The sequence below is a fragment of the Eriocheir sinensis genome, chromosome 51 (assembly GCF_024679095.1).
Source record: "Eriocheir sinensis breed Jianghai 21 chromosome 51, ASM2467909v1, whole genome shotgun sequence".
In the NCBI taxonomy this organism is placed as follows: domain Eukaryota; kingdom Metazoa; phylum Arthropoda; class Malacostraca; order Decapoda; family Varunidae; genus Eriocheir; species Eriocheir sinensis.
Genome location: NC_066559.1, coordinates 4427158 through 4445028, shown reverse-complemented (window position 1 = coordinate 4445028; position 17871 = coordinate 4427158). Strand labels below are relative to the sequence as shown.

The following is a 17871-nucleotide window of genomic DNA, read 5'->3' as shown; positions in this document are numbered from 1 at the left end:
CAATTAACACGTGAAATATATAAATACACTTTACATTCACGTAACTATACTTTATGGTTATTATATCAACATACCATGAATTTTCAGACCGTAAAATAGCTACCTCAGTGTCTGTCTCCTGTTCAATTGTACCTGGATGCCAAGCTACAGAGTGTGGTTGACGAGGTGGCAAGAAGGCGAGAAATGCGGACAGAATTACTAGAACAGACGAACTACGCTGTCTCTATACGAGGAAGCAGCCGGTGTAAGGATATGGGTGCGAAAGTGCCTGAACAATACCGATGCGCAGTACTGAAATTCAATGTTGTCAGCGGCTGCCACTGATTGTAACGCGGCGTCGGGTTATTGTTATGCAGTAGAAATTCCAGCACGTGTTCCCCGTCCTTTGAATCAGCCAAGAATTGCAGGGGGAATGCAGTCTAGTGTCCAAGGTGTCTCAGCAATTTTGAGTGTTATGGAAGTTCACGCAAGTTTTTGACGACATTGGTGCAATATACAGGAAGTAATGCACCAGGAAATCACTCCGGTTATTGCTTCAAACGGCCCTGGAGTCATCAAGAGCTTCTAATTCAGGGTATATATTTTTTCCTCAGCTGTTTTTCTCTTCCACATTTATTCTTATTTTTTTCGGAGTTATTTTCTTTTCACATTAATAATTTTTTTTCAAACTTTATTTATATTAGACTTGTTTCTATTCTCATAACATTTATATATTTTCAAAACTTCATATATTTACTAAGATCGGATTATTTTTTTACTTTCTAATCTTTCTTCAATTTATTTTCAGTTTATACAATTTTCTCTTTCATACATCCTATTTCTTTTAAGTAGTTTTCGTTTACTTTTAGATGCCTTTTTTTCAATACCTGTTTAATATTTGTGGATAGGTTCTTGCTTCTTCTTTTGCGACTTAGGGTTGTATCATAAGACATTTCGTCGCCCAAAAGCACCTATTTGACAAGGCTTCCGTAGGAGTTGTTGGCATTTCCAGGAGTAATTCTATGACCCTGGTTGTAGTTTGACCCTTCCTCTGTACCGTGAAGCTAAAGAAACACTCATTAGAACCCGATTGACCCCCTCTTTGACCTTTAGAAATAGATGATGTGAGGAGCAAAAGTGTCTTGTAATACTTAAACTTAAACTCTTACGTACGTTCTCCAGGCGCTGCTAAACTGTATTACCGTGAGCACAATTGAATGAAGCACAAATCTCTATACCACGGAGCCACATCACCGAGACTCAACGAACACGCCACCAAGACACACACACACCACCCTTTCAGCCACACCTCACCGCCACATCACCCGGCAACACCACAGCTGGGTTAACACTCGCCGTCACTCACCACTCATCTTTCAAAATCTGAGAGCAATTAACGCAATCCCCCCCCCCCCCACCCCCGACCACCACCGCCACCACCACCACCGCCACTTGTTTCAGCTGAGGAGGATGTGCAGTCTTCCGTCACACACTCAAGAGGAATATTAAGACGAAGATTAATAGGAGTACGTGAAGAGTTAAACGTCATATCTCTCTCTCTCTCTCTCTCTCTCGCTCTCTCTCTCTCTCTCTCTCTCTCTCTCTCTCTCTCTCTCTCTCTCTCTCTCTCTCTCTCTCTCTCTCTCTCTCATTATAACTTTCACCAGTGCATATCTCAGAAGGATGATGATGAAGAGGAAGAAGATGACTTTGAAACCTACCCCCTGCCTACCTTTCCTTACCTACACCTCACCCATGTAACCTTTTGACCACGCCTGTCTTGAGTTCTTTCCCATCCATAAGAGAAGTCATCGATAGGAAGACTTTGGACACTTGCTACGCTGGCGACATCTTCCCTCTATAGCCCATATTGTTAAACACTTAGGAGATTGCACACCCATATTTGATAACGCTTTCGTAGCTTTATGAGCCTAGTGATAGTTTGAAAAGGCTTCTGCACTAAGGAGGTGAAGAAAAAAAACTAAAGAAAATCCGATTAATCTCCTTTCTGGCCTTTGAAAGTATTTGTTGTAAGTGACGAAAGTGTCTTGGTATATTATGGGTCTCTATGTCGCTCATCGTCACTGTCTCCCATCCAGCGTTCCTCCCTCAACACAAATTGCCGGACTTTCATATATACTACAATCTTTATCTATCGGTTTGTGGCCTAGGACCAGTAAGCATGAACAGAACAGAACAGAGGCGGACAAGCTCTCATTATCTTTGACTCCGCCCATAAAACGACCTTCCCTCCTCAGTCTGTTCCACTTTTCTTTCCCCTTTCTCTGCCTCCCATCCCCTCCCCTCCTCCGTCTTGCTTTCCGCTAACCCCTGCCAACCACTTTAAGAAGCACACACACACACACACACACACACACACACACACACACGACCTATTCTTTAACAACCCCTTCTACCCCTGTCATCACTATCACCACCACCACCACTACCACCACCACCACCACTACGATCCCTCACAACCAACGAGGCAGTAAAGAGCGTGGCTGCCGCGTGCTCCAGGCAGCTCAGTGCATTATGGTCCCTGTGGAGTGAGGACGTAAGGACCATTGAGTGCGGTAATGGCTGCGCGGAGAGACGTTCACTGTCTGTCTTCCCTTCCCATTCATCACGCACGTTCCTCTACACCTATACCCGTTCTTACTTCGTTCCCAATGATATTTAGAAGTAGGGATGAAGAAATATGCATAAAATCAACAAAAGACATTACTATTTATTATCAAACCCTACATCGTTGGTGACTTGATAGTTACATTCCCGGAACCAAAGGGCACGCAGACAATCTTATTCTGAACAGATAAACAAGTTACCCCTGAAAAGCCAGCTGACCCCATAAACTGAACACAGACACACCCACACCTACTGAACTGTCTTCCTGCTGCTACACGCGTCCTGCCTCTCCACCCACCTCCACCCTTCACACCAGACACCTTCTACACACAGGCACACCCATTCACACCTCCACACACCCAACACATCTCCACACACCTCCAAACAGCTCGACACATCACTACGCATTTCTAGACCCTTGACTTACCCCTACACTTCTCCACACATATGCACACCCTTCCCCATAAGCACTTAAATCACAAATCCACGCACCCTCCACAAGGCTCTCCACATTTCCATATATTTGCCACATCCTCCCACAACCTGGCACCTGACACTCTCCACCTTCATACACCTACACACACCTCCTTGATTTTAGTTAGAATGTCAGTAATGAGAAAAAAAAGGAAATATAGTAACTTATTGACAGTATTAACCACTCTTGTATTGTGTGTGGCGGAAGGAAGATCGGATAAGGAAGCGGCTTGACAAAAGTAAGAGAGAGAAACCTGAGACTGAGAGAACAATGGGACAGGAAGAAAAAAAAGCGTAACCGGAAGAACAAAGGACCGCAAGAAAAATAAAGCTGTTGTAAGGCAGAGAAGACGGGGCAGGAACAATAGAAACAAGAGACGAAGAAAAGAATGAGGAAGCAACATAAACATGGCAGCAAGATAATGGACTGGAACATAACTAAGGAAAATAAATAATAGGCGTCACAGAACAAAAACAGAATTAGGAACAACCACTAAATAGTAATATATGCAAAAATACATTAAAAAAAAACGTAGGTAATAACAAGATTGACAATACGATAAAACACATGAAAAACAACCACAATCTTCTACAGACATAGCCTTTAACACACACACACACACACACACACACACACACACACACTTCGCCCTTTCCACCACCTATGTTTACACACACACACACACACACACACACACACACACACACACACACACACACACACACACACACACACACACACACCGAGGATTTATTTACCCTGGCACTGTTCCGAGCGTTTAATGAACCCTGGGCGAGTAGTGGGCGGGAAACACCTTGACGCGAACAGACGGACCGATAGACTCATTTAGACAGATGGGTAGATAGACAGACAGACGCAGACATATACCTCCCCCCCCCCCCCTCCCAAGCACGCACACATTTGGATACGCTAGGGCAGGTTCAAGGACAAAGGTGTTAACGCTGGATAAGAGATCAAGTCCCTGAACATTTGTTTTTTCCTTCAGTTCTTTTTTTTTCGTTGTTTTTATCGCTTGTTTTCCTTTATTATGAAATTATAGTTTGGCTTTCTTTATTATCTTTCTTGTTATGTTTTTTTTTTTTTTGTATTGTGGCTTTTCTTACTTAGTTCATTTTCTTGTTTTCTTGTTCTCGTTTCTTTGAAGACGTTTTCATTTTATCTTGTCATGAATTTCACTCTCCTCATCCTCCTTCTTATCATCATTACCCTCCTCCTCCTCCTCCTCCTCCTCCCCATCATCATCATCATCATCATCATCACCATCAGCAGAAGAAGAGCAGGAGCATTGACACAATAATGCTGGACGCTGGCCTTTTTATTCACATACTCCACATTGCAGGCACCTCGATCAAGGGGTCCAAACAAACAATAGAATAAAATACTTTTCGTTCACATTTATGGTTTCCTTCCTCCTTGGCATCCTAACACTCTTCTATCCTCCCCCCCCCCCCACCTCTCACTAGTAGCATGGTTTAGATAATCTTTCCTACTTCCTACATTTCCTACATTTTTCTGCATGTGTCTTACTTTCCTCAATGCTGTGTTCTCCCTTTTATTCAATGACCTGTTTTATTATAATTATTTTTTCCTAAGGTTCCTCATTGTTACATTCTATCTTTAATTCACTGGCCTTTTTTTCCGATTAAATGTGTTCTGTTTTCTCAAAAGTATATTTCGTCTTTTCTTCTTTGACTTTTTTTATTAACGAGTCCTTACTTTTCTCAGCCATGTTTTTCCCTTTCTTCAATAAACTGTTTTCGATTAACTTGTCCTTCCTTTTTTTCATTGCTATCACATCCTCTTTCTTACACGGCTTTTTTTTCCAGTCGTGCGTCCTTACTTTCGCCGCAGTTATATTTTCCTTTTTCTTCAATGTTTTTTTTCTTATTTGTGTCTCCTTTCTTTTCACACATTCATATTTTCCCCTTCCTTGCATGGCTTGTTTTCTATCTTTTCTAGTCATGCGTCTTCACTTTTATCATAGTTAAATATTTTCCTTCTATAACTTGCTTTTCGATTCATGTCTTTTTATTTTCCTCATTGCCATATTTCCTTTAGTTGATCGGCTTTGATACCTAAGTTCGTTATCGCCACCCACTCTCACTTTCATCACCTTTAAGCCTTTATGTATTGTGGGTCAGCCAGTGTCGAAGAGCCCTAAGGCGTCCCCCCCTCCCCCTCCTCACGAGTTGCCTGGTTTCCCTGAGCAAGGTCGTGGTGGGCGTGGGTTCAAATCGCCTTAAACAGGATGCAGTGGGGTCTCAAGAGGGTTCTGTGGCCCTGTCTGTTCCTGCGTATTGTGTGAGAGGGATTGAGGGCAGGGATTAGTCAAGTGTGTGTGTGTGTGTGTGTGTGTGTGTGTGTGTGTGTGTGTGTGTGTGTGTCTGTGTGTGTGTGTGTGTGTGTGTGTATATACCTACTATATATCTATCAATCCGTCTATCTATCTGTCTATCTCTTTCAACTGTCCATCCATCTCCCTATTACTGTCTGTTTATCTATCCACCTGTCTGTCTATCATCGTCACTTTGCCCTCATGTACAGTGACGGGTACGAGGAGTATAAGGGTGTGTGTGACTGTCTCTCTCTCTCTCTCTCTCTCTCTCTCTCTCTCTCTCTCTCTCTCTCTCTCTCTCTCTCTCTCTCTCTCTCTCTCTCTCTCTCTCTCTCTCTCTCTCTCTCTCTCTCTCTCTCTCTCTCTCTCTCTCTCTCTCTCTCTCTCTCTCTCTCTCTCTCTCTCTCTCTATCTATCTATCTATCTATCTGTCTATCTATCAATCTGTGTGTGTGTGTGTGTGTGTGTGTGTGTGTGTGTGTGTGTGTGTGTGTGTGTGTGTGTGTGTGTGTGTGTGTGTGTGTGTGTGTGTTTAATCGCCTTTTTTTCTCAGACCTTCCTTCGTACTTTCGTTCTATCTTTCTTTTTCTCATTTCTCTTTCCTCTCACCTTCTGAATAAGAGCTTTAGTAAGCCTCTGAAGCTTACAACACGAATTACAATGAATCTCTCCATTTTTTGAGCATCCGCTGTTTCTGAGGATTTATTCTCTCTCTCTCTCTCTCTCTCTCTCTCTCTCTCTCTCTCTCTCTCTCTCTCTCTCTCTCTCTCTCTCTCTCTCTCTCTCTCTCTCTCTCTCTCTCTCTCTCTCTCTCTCTCTCTCTCTCTCTCTCTCTCTCTCTCTCTCTCTCTCTCTCTCTCTCTCTCTCTCTCTCTCTCTGTAGCTATCTATCTAATCTTTAGAGTGTTTCCCTAAGCTTTTGCATCAAGTTCTATTAAGAGCAACGTTACTTTTTAACGGATGGACGTCGGACTAAAAATTACAAAGTGTAAAAATTAAAAAATACCTGATCCTCCTTCCCTTGTAAAGTGAGTCATTGTAGCTTCGAATTCCTGCCTCTGTAAAGCTTTTGAGTGGATTCCGAAGAGCAAGATTCTTCAGTCTTTGTCCTCCTCAACCTTCACTGAAGACGCTCAATGCATCTCTCCGAAGCCAGCAACTTTCTTAACGGATTCCTGACCAGCGTCCCAAAGCTCCACTCTAAGTATGCCCGAGCCACAAAAGTGTTATATAATTAAAAAGTGAAAGAACAGAAAACATGAACAGTATACACAAATATGGCATTGCTCGTAAGATCACCGTTCTGAAAATTTACTCATCAGATGCAAAACTAACTTGCATCCAGCTGAAAACACGATCTTCTTTCTTACCTACTTTTCTCCTGCATATTACGCCTCACTCCTCCAGGGCACGAGGCTCTCCGTGCTGGTAGGGAGAACAAGGGCCAAAAGCCATTCATTCCTTTAAAACGGCCTCTGCATTCTCTCTCTCTCTCTGTCTCTGTCTCTGTCTCTGTCTCTCTCTCTCTGATACTTTCCCCTCCACTTCCTTTCCCTTTCTGTCGATGGCTCTCTGCAGTCTCACAAGTGCCCTCGACACATGCCATCGCTCACCACCTTCCCTTCCCATCCACAACGCGCACGGTCTTCCGAGTCTTGCATTCTCACACGCTTTCGGCTCTCACAACAAACGCTTCCAAAGGCCACAACGGAGATTAGACGGGTTCTCACGGGTGTCTTTTTCACATATACTGTGCAGAAGTCTTGTCAAATTATCACTAGGCTCATAAAACTACCAGAACCTCTACTAAAGTCTAAAGATTGGGTGTGTGAGCCCGAGATGTTTGGGAATATGGGCCATGCATTCCTAGCCTGTGTGTCTCCTCCTTCCCTTCCCTTCCTGCCTCCTTGACACAGCTAACTTGCGACATGTGTCTAAGGCGCCATGCACACCCTCGCCGTATTCCTGATGCAAAAGTTAAGGGATCTCTTTCATCTTTCTTTCCTTCCTTCCAACCAGCATTTCTCTTTCTTTCTCTCTTACTTTCTTTCCTCCTTTACCTTTATCTTTCTTTCTTTATTTATTTTTCTTTCTTTGCTTCTGTTTCCTTTCTTCTTTGCTTCCTTCATTCCTTGGGGTCTTCCTTCTTTTCTTTCTTTCTTTTTTTTTCTTCTCATTCTTCCTTCCTTCCTAAATTCCTTCCTTCCTTTCTTTTTTCTTTACTTCGTTTCTTCTTTTCCTTGTTTTCTTTCCTTTCTTTTTTCTTTCTTTCAATCCTTCTTTGCTTTCTGTTTTCCTTCTTTCCTTCCCATCTTCTTATTTCCTTCCTTCCTTCTTATCTTCATTTTTTCTTCCTCTTTCGTCTACGATATTTCTATTTCTTTCGCATTCTTTTTTTCTTGCTTTTTTCTTGTTTATTTTACCTTTTTTTTACATCCTTCTGTTTTCGAGTTTCCTCCTCTCTGTTAGTCTAGTTTCTTCCTCTTTCGATTTTCTAAAGGATTTTTTTCTTCGGTCCATTACTTTTTTTCACTCCTGTTTCTATTTTCTCCTTGCGTTTTTACCTCGTTTCTTCATTTGCTTTACTTTTTTATTTCACGTTCCCATTTCTGTGTTGCCTCCTCCTCTCTTTTGTTCTACTTTCTTCCTCTTTCAATTTTCTGTAGGGTCATCTCTTTTACCTCCATTCTTTTTGACATGAGAGAAAAAAATCACATCGCTCACAAAATTCAGCTACTCGGAAAATAATTTGATACTATAAAATCTGTCAAATATTCTCACGTGATATTTCGTTATTTTTTTTAGCGATGCAAATAAAATTAATGACTGTAACATCCCGTAATTGGTGTGTGTGTGTGTGTGTGTGTGTGTGTGTGTGTGTGTGTGTGTGTGTGTGTGTGTGTGTGTGTGTGTGTGTTTGCGCGCATATGTATTGCAGTAAAGCATTTAATATTTTGTCTCTCTCTCTCTCTCTCTCTCTCTCTCTCTCTCTCTCTCTCTCTCTCTCTCTCTCTCTCTCTCTCTCTCTCTCTCTCTCTCTCTCTCTCTCTCTCTCTCTCTCTCTCTCTCTCTCTCTCTCTCTCTCTCTCTCTCTCTCTCTCTTTGCATGTTAGCCTCCCTGTCTCGGTCCTCCTCGGCCAATATTCCTTTGTCATGCAAAATACACGGAACTATACATATACACAGACAGACTAATGCATGGAGTGAGATAGATAGGTAAAGGAGTTAAAAAGAGAGAAGAGAGAGAAGAATCAATGGTAAAAATTCAACCCTGACAATTTAATGAACTATATTGGAGTTGGTGTGATATGTGTTGCTCTCTCTCTCTCTCTCTCTCTCTCTCTCTCTCTCTCTCTCTCTCTCTCTCTCTCTCTCTCTCCCCCCCCCCCTGTCACCCTACCTTACGTTTTTTCACATTCATCCTGTTCTGCACCTTTTTCTGCCTCACACTATTCAGTCTTCACATGACAAACAGCTTAAAAAAATGTAAAAAATGTGTAAGTAGGATAAGAAAGAACGCTTATTACCTCACCTGGCACGGGAGTAATTAACATCTTTTACCTGCCACACCAAACTGGACTTGTATTGTACCTGTTGTCCGTGTATTTTTCCTCTGTGTCTTTAATTTACTATGCTTTTTTTTTTCCTGCTCTGTCTCTTCCTTCTCTCTCTTCTTCTGTACTTTCTCCTCCCTTTTTTTCCTTCGCTTCATCTTCTTTCTTTTTCATTCTACCGGTTGTACCTTTTGTTCGTCTATTCATCGTTAACGTTCTCAACTTACTCTTCCTACTTTCTTTTCCTTTTCAGTCTTAATTTTCTCAATATTTTTCTGCTTCTTTACTCCCTTCCCCCTTTTCTTTCTACGCCTCCTCTTTTTCTTACTTCTCATTCTTCTTCTTCACTTCTTCCTCCTCCACTTCCTCTTTCCCTTTCTTCGTCTCCTTCTATACTTCATCTTCCACTTTCTCCTCCTCCTCCTCTACTTCCTCTTCCACTTTCTCTTCCCCCTTCTACACTTCCTCTTTCAATTTCTCATCTCCCTTCTCCACTTTCTCCTCCTCCGTCTCCACTTCCTCTTTCTCCTCCTCCTTCTCTACTTTCTCTTCCACTTTCTTGTCCCCTTTCTCAAATTCCTCTTCTAATTCCTCCTCCTCAATTTCTACTTCCTATGCCACTTCCTCCTCCTCTTCCTCCACTTCCTCTTCCACTTCTTCCTCCTCTTCCTCCACTTCCTCTTTCACTTTCTCCTCCTCCTCCACTTCCCACTCCACATTCTCCTCCCACTACTACACTTCCTCTTCCACTTTCTCCTCCCCTTTCTCTACTTTCTTTTCCACCTCATCCCCTTCCTCCTCCCTCTCCACTTCCTCCGTAGCCAGCACACAGCCACACCTTTCAACCTTGCGCCTTAGATCCACTTTCACACACACCTGCAACCACTTACTCTTCATAATTATTGCTTTCACTTCCTGCAGTCCTGATTCACGCTTTTATACCCGCCGCCTACACGCTCGTCAGTGCTACATCTCTTTTTCCTTGACTATATATCTTTATCTACTTGCAGCCTAGTTTGCTTGCCTTCCCTTCTGTCTGTTTCTTGGTTTTATTTCGCTGCTTATATCTCAGTTGCATTTTACTCTCTTTTTAATTACTTTTTTTTTTGCGATTGCTTCTCCGTTTCCTGCATTTAGTTTCGTTTTCTGTCTGCTTTCTTTTTTCTTCGCTTTCTCTCCTTCACTCATTCATTCGGGTGTTTTTTTAATTTCTTTCTTTTCCTTCTTTATTTTGTTTTCTTTCTTTCTATCTTCCTTTCCGTTTTATCCCTCACTCCTGCGTCCGTAACATTTCTCCATCTTATTCCTTCCTATGTTTTTTTTTGTTTGATTGCTTGCCTTTCGTGTTTTCGTGTTTCTTTGCTTTCTCACATTTTTTTCAGTTTTCTTACTTCATTTTCTGTTTCCCTTTCATTCAGAACTTTCCCCTCCCCTTCTTTCTTTCTCCGTTTTCTTGCTCTCTTTTTCCCTTCCGTTTTATCCCTAACTCATTCATTTATGTTTGTTTTTTCCATTCTGTCTTCCTATTTGGCTCCTGTTTTCTTGTTTAATTTTCTCCATTCTTTATTCCTTCCTTTCTTTCGCCATCCATCATTCATTCATCCATGCTCCTGTTCCTCATTTCTTTCTCCACTTTTATTTAATTTACCTTCGTCCTACAAAATTTCCTGACTTTCCTCTGCCTTTCTTTCCCTTCCTTCCATTTACCCTTTCAGTAGCCTGTCTCTTCCTGCCTTGCCATCCTATCCTCACCTTTCAGCATAACAAGAGTGCCATGCTACAGCGTCGAGCAGGGTGTGACGTGTTCATTCTGTTTAGTGTCAACCAGACTCGAAAAGCCGCGTGGTTAGTGTGCTGTGTGGCTTTCCTCTGCATGTATCTTTGTCTGAATGTTAGTATGATTGTTCTGCTTGCTGGCTTGTGAATGTTAAGGGAGGAGAAATTGAAATAGTAAGCGATGATGGAATTTGCTTTTGATTGCTATATTTTTTTTCTCTTTTTGATTTTACTTTAATAAACTGTTTGTAGCTTTAAAGTATTATTTTATCAATTATCAGAGCTAGTGTTTGATTGTAAGTAATAGACGTTTAAACTTTTATATATTTTAAAAGATATATTAATTTTCTCCACACACACACACACACACACACACACACATAAACACACACACCACACGTACATTTTCATCACTAAGGGCGGAAATAAAACAGACTTCAACGACGTGACATTCTTGGCAAGCAAACACACACACACACACACACACACACACACACACACACACACACACACACACACACACACACGCAGTCTCTCTCTCTCTCTCTCTCTCTCTCTCTCTCTCTCTCTCTCTCTCTCTCTCTCTCTCTCTCTCTCTCTCTCTCTCTCTCTCTCTCTCTCTCTCTCTCTCTCTCTCTCTCTCTCTCTCTCTCTCTCTCTCTGGAAAAAAACAGACAGAGGAAACGGAGGTTAAAATTAATCCCTTAAAATTTATGGAGTCATACAGATGCATCTCTTCCTTCACTCCTCCTCCTCCTCCTCCTCCTCCTCCTCCTCCTTTTCCTCCTCCTCCTCCATTTCTCACCTTCATTATCTATATCTTCCTTATTTTCCTTCCTCGTGATATAAATTTTCTTCTTTCCTTCCTCCTCTCCTCTCCCTTCCTCTTTCCTGCAATCTGGTTGAGAGAGAGAGAGAGAGAGAGAGAGAGAGATAGATTACAAACTGTGGAGTGTTGGAAGAAGTGTTAATCTCTCTCTCTCTCTCTCTCTCTCTCTCTCTCTCTCTCTCTCTCTCTCTCTCTCTCTCTCTCTCTCTCTCTCTCTCTCTCTCTCTCTCTCTCTCTCTCTCTCTCTCTCTCTCTCTCTCTCTCTCTTTTTTCCTCGCCTGAGTGTGATCTCCACCACAACATCAATCCATCCACCTCAAGTGTTTATCTAGAGAAGTGGTTCAACGTATCAATTCTCTCTCTCTCTCTCTCTCTCTCTCTCTCTCTCTCTCTCTCTCTCTCTCTCTCTCTCTCTCTCTCTCTCTCTCTCTCTCTCTCTCTCTCTCTCTCTCTATCTCTCTCTCTCTCTCTCTCTCTCTCTCTCTCTCTCTCTCTCTCTCTCTCTCTCTCTCTCTCTCTCTCTCTCTCTCTCTCTCTCTCTCTCTCTCTCTCTCTCTCTTCCCCCAAACTTACTGAAGCATTAAGTTACCAATTTCTCAAATCCCAGCACTCTCTTTCCTCGTCTTGTCAACCAATCCTCTTCTTTCTCCTCCTTCCATTTCTTTTCCACCGCCTCATCCCTCTTCTCCTCCTTCGTACACGCCTTGATCTCATCCCCTTCCTCCTCCTGGTCTTTCTAATCCTCTCACTCCTTTTTCATTCCTTCTCGTTCTCCTCCTCTTGCTTCTCTTCTCTTTCGCATCTTTATTTTTCTCTTTCAACCTTCTCACTCTTTCATCATTTGTTTCTTCTTCTTTTCGTTCTTGCTAAATCTGCTATTGTTCCTCCTCCTCCTCCTCCTCCTCCTCCTCCTCCTTCTCCCCTTTCTCCTCCTCCTCCTCCAACGTCACACAAGTCACCATAATGTTCATTCATGAATTTTCTGCTAAACAAATTATTTCACGATTAAAATAATTACTTTAGCTTTACTACTTTGTTCTCTCTCTCTCTCTCTCTCTCTCTCTCTCTCTCTCTCTCTCTCTCTCTCTCTCTCTCTCTCTCTCTCTCTCTCTCTCTCTCTCTCTCTCTCTCTCTCTCTCTCTCTCTCTCGTTAAGGAATTACACAGCGGTCATGTAGATATGAAAGAGAACACATACCCATTGACGGCGAAAGGAATGCGTTGTAAAAGTATTTCTCAAACACGCATTAACGTCAACGCAAATGGGGTAATAATCAACAGCCGACAGTCATAAGGAAGTGAAAATGCTGATCACGAGAAAGGAGGAAGGAAATACATAAGAATCGTTTGTCTGTAGTCGTAGAAAATAGCGTGAGGTGGAGGCGGCGAGTGAATGAAGTGATGCGTCCCCGGGAGTATGTTCGCCGTTCGTGGTAGTTAGTAGATCAACATGACAGAAGAAATAATGGGCGAAATAGACGAAGCTAGATATTATTAGAAGATAGAAAACAGAGAGAGCTAAGTAAAAAAAGAATAAAACGATAGATGAAAGGGAGGGAGAAAGGAAAAGAGCGATCGATAAATAAGTGAAGGAATATTGAATTAGAGGGAAACAAGAGAGAAAGAACAAAAAAGAGGAGGGAAACGGATAGCTGGATGGAGATGACGGAAAAAGAAGAGATGGAGGAGGAAGGAAAAATTGTGATAGAGAAATGTGTTGCGATGCGAGAAGGGAACGGAACATAAGGGAAGGAAAGGAGAGGAAAGGGATGAGGAAGGAACGGAAGGAAAGGGAAGGGAAGGAAAAGAAATAAAAAGAATGGGAGGTGGAAAATATGATGATGATGATGATGACGACGATGATGATGATTAGGAGGAGGAGGAGGAGGTAGAGAAGGTGGAAGAGGAAAAGTAGGAACAGGAGAAAGAGGAGGAGGAATATATCAGAGTAATGCCTATGTTGAAATAATGAGGAAGGAGGAAGAGGAGGGGGAGAAGGAGGTGGAGAAAGAGGAGGAGGAAAATATAAATCAGAATAATGACTATGTTGGAATATGGAAGAGGAAACGGAGGAGATGGAGGAGGTGGAGGAGGAGAAGGAGGAAGAAGAGAGGAGGGAAGAAAATGTAGAGGGAAGGGAAGGGCAAAGATAAGAGAGGAAGATAAGAAAAGGAGTGGGAGGAGGACGTCATGAGGGAGGTGGAAGAAGAGGAGAATAAGAGGTGACATGCCAGGTGGTGCCTCAGGTAATCAAAAGGGCATGTGTAGAGAGGAGGAGGAGGAGGAGGAGGAGCAGGAGGTAGTGGAACATTCAGAGCCAAAGATGTAAAGGGAAAGAATAGGGATAAAAGGATAAAAGGATAAAATTGTGTGAGTAAAAGACATCCAAGTTAATCGAAGGAGAGAAGGACAGAAGGAAGGAAGGGAAGATGTGGGAGTTTATTTTATGTTCTTTCGCAAACATACATCTCTGCACACACACACACACACACACACACACACACACACACACTCACACACACACACTCACACTCACACTCACACACACACACACACACACACACACACACACACATAGTTAAAAGGATATAAAGAGAATTGTAACGGATTTCTTAGTCCAGCTTGTCTCCTAAACTGCTTAAAGGGAGAGAGCGAGAGTGAGAACGAGAACGAGAGAGAGAGAGAGAGAGAGAGAGAGACTGTGTGATTGAAATAAGTAACGTCTCTATCTTAACGAATTCTGCTCCTCCTACCAAGTACAAATTCACTGCTGAGCCAACCAGCCGAATATTTTAGTTTCCCTCGGATATAAAGAAACTAAGTAAGACAAGGGACACACATAGCATCTTCAGGCAACTACTTCTTCATAAATTTGCGGCCCTACTCATTACTCTATCTAACTTCCATATAGACTTCCTTTAATCACTAACTATATGCAAAGGTTCCAATCATCCTAAGGCAGTCTACAAAACATTTCTTGCCTACCTTCCTGAATCTCACCCTAGTACTCGATGATCTCATTAGGTGCTGGAGAAACAAACACAAGCGACAAGATGCTCGTTTGTCATATTATTAAAGTTATACGGAAAAAAGTAATAGGGGAAGCATCCCAAGGCAAGGTTCTGGTACAAAACTTGGCAAGGGTAAGACAACCATGTAAAGGGTTGGCAGGAGGTTGGTGGTCTTGACATACGTTAAGCGAGTCTCTGCTACAATATTCTGGCAGGGACACATATATACAGGATTGGCAGGGGAATGGAGAGCCTGGACAGGAATAAGAGAAGACTCTGGTATTATAATCTGAATCGGGAAGGACATCTGCAAACATGATTGGCAGGGGAAGGCATCACACAAAGGTTTGGACCAGGCAGGGCAGGACGCGACTCTAGAGCTGGCAGGGGAGGGGACCTTAACATGTGTTCTGTGTTCATGTAATTCAAGCACTGGTTCACGGTCTGGCTGAAACATTGTCCTAAAGCTCATCACTACCACCACCACCATCACCACCACCACCACTACTACCACCCCCACGGCCACCACCACCACCACCACCACTACTTCTACCAATACGGCCAACACCATCACCACCACTACTACCACCCCCACGGCCACCACCATCACCACCACCACCACTACTACCACCCCCACGGCCACCACCATCACCACCACCACCACTACTACCACCCCCACGGCCACCACCATCACCACCACCACCACTACTACCACCCCCACGGTCACCACCATCACCACCACCACTACTACCACCCCCACGGTCACTACCATCACCACCACCACCACTACTACCACCCCCACGGTCACTACCATCACCACCACCACCACTACTACCACCCCCACGGTCACCACCATCACCACCACCACTACTACCACCCCCACGCCCACCACCATCACCACCACCACCACTACTACCACCACGGCCACCACCATCACCACCACCACCACTACTACCACCCCCACGGCCACCACCATCACCACCACCACCACTACTACCATCCCCACGGCCACCACCATCACCACCACCACCACTACTACCACCCCCACGGCCACCACCATCACCACCACCACCACTACTACCACCCCCACGGTCACCACCATCACCACCACCACAACTACAACCACCACGTCCAACACCACCACCACCACCACCACAACTACAACCACGGCCACCACCAGCACCACCACCACCACCACTACCACCCCCACCCGCCCCACCATCACCACCACCACAACCACCACCCCCACCCCCCCCAGCACCACCACCACCCCTACGACCACCCCCGCGCCCACCATCACCACCACCACCCCTACTACCATCCCCACGGCCACCACCATCACCACCACCACCACTACTACCACCCCCACGGCCACCATCACCACCACCACCACCACTACTTCTACAACCACGGTCACCACAATCACCACCACCACCACTACCACCCCCACGGCCACCATCACCACCACTACCACCCCCACGGTCACCACCATCACCACCACCACTACTACCACCCCCACGGTCACCATCACCACCACCACCACCACTACTTCTACAACCACGGCCACCACCATCACCACCACCACCACCACCACTACTTCTACCAATACGGCCAACACCATCACCACCACTACTACCAGCACCACGGCCACCACCATCACCACCATCACTACCACCACCACGGCCACCACCATCACCACCACCACCACCACCACCACCACCACCACCACCATCACTACCACCACCACGGCCACCACCATCACCACCACTACTACCACCACCACGGCCACCACCATCACCACCATCACTACCACCACCACGGCCACCACCATCACCACCACTACTACCAGCACCACGGCCACCACCATCACCACCATCACTACCACCACCACGGCCACCACCATCACCACCATCACTACCACCACCACGGCCACCACCACCACTACTACCACCCCCACGGTCACCACCATCACCACCACCACCACCACCACGGCCACCACCATCACCACCACCACCACCACCACCACGGCCACCACCATCACCACCACCACCACCACCACCACGGCCACCACCATCACCACCACCACCACCACCACGGCCACCACCATCACCACCACCACCACCACCACCATCACCACCACTACTACCATCACCACGGCCACCACCATCACTACCATCACTACCACCACCACGGCCACCACCATCACCACCACTACCACCACCACGGCCACCACCATCACTACCATCACTACCACCACCATCACCAACACCACCATCACTACCACCACCACGGCCACCACCATCACTACCATCACTACCACCACCACCACCAACACCACCACTACTACCACCACCACGGCCATCACCATCACCACCTCCACCACTACTTCTACCACCACGGCCAACACCATCACCACCACTACCACCACCACGGCCAACACCATCACCACCACCACCACGGCCACCACCATCACCACCACCACCACTACTATACCACCACCACAGCCACCAACATCATCACCCCTACCACTGCTACCGTCACCACCACCAGCACCACCACAACCTCATCGACCCGGCCTCTCGGCGCCTGGGTGTTTGCGTGCCACCTCCGCGGCTTTGGCAGGACAGCGGCGCCGCCACGACCGTATTCTCGCTCCTGACGGAAGGCTGCTTGTTCGCCAGCGCTCGTCAGTGGCAGTCAGTCAGTTATTCAGTCAGTCAGTGAATCCGTCAGTCAATCAGTCAGTCAGTCAGTCAGTCAGTCAGCCAGTCAGTCAATCCGTTCCGCATTCTGGCCCACTGCAGCGGCGGTAGGTGGAGTCAGCGGCAGGGGGACGTGTGTCAGGGTTGTGTTCCTGCGTGGCGAGGAAGGCAGCACGTGTATGACCTCCTTCAGTAATGACCAAAGTCTCATTGGTGTTCCTCTTACAAATAAAATGTCACTATTTATAGTATCACCATGTTGTTGTTGCTGCTGCTCGTCTCCCAGACAATACAGGGTGCGGGTCTATAAAGAGTCACGTACCGTCGTCGGGGCTGCATACACACACACACAAACACACACACACACGCAAACACACAAACACACACACACACACACACTCACACACACACACACACACACACACACACTTCCTCGGCCCCGCAGCGCCCCGCGTCGAGGCGTCACGCTCAGGCACATTCCCTTCAAGGAGCCGCGGTGCCGACGCCAGCCCGGCCCGGTGAGCCTCGCCGCCCTGCCTCCAGCCGGCATGGCCGCCAGGCG

General features: G+C 45.3%; 1 protein-coding gene across 1 annotated transcript; it reads left to right on the top strand.

Moving 5' to 3' along the window:
* Nucleotides 1-15010: 15010 nt before the first annotated feature.
* Nucleotides 15011-16857, top strand: LOC126982415 (basic proline-rich protein-like; the record flags this gene model as incomplete). The annotated part of the gene is made up of 3 exons (XM_050834462.1): nt 15011-15027; nt 15075-15313; nt 15455-16857. Coding segments are annotated over exons 1-3 (1659 nt in total), but the record flags the coding sequence as incomplete, so codon positions are not given.
* Between the last annotated feature and the right edge of the window lie 1014 nt (nt 16858-17871).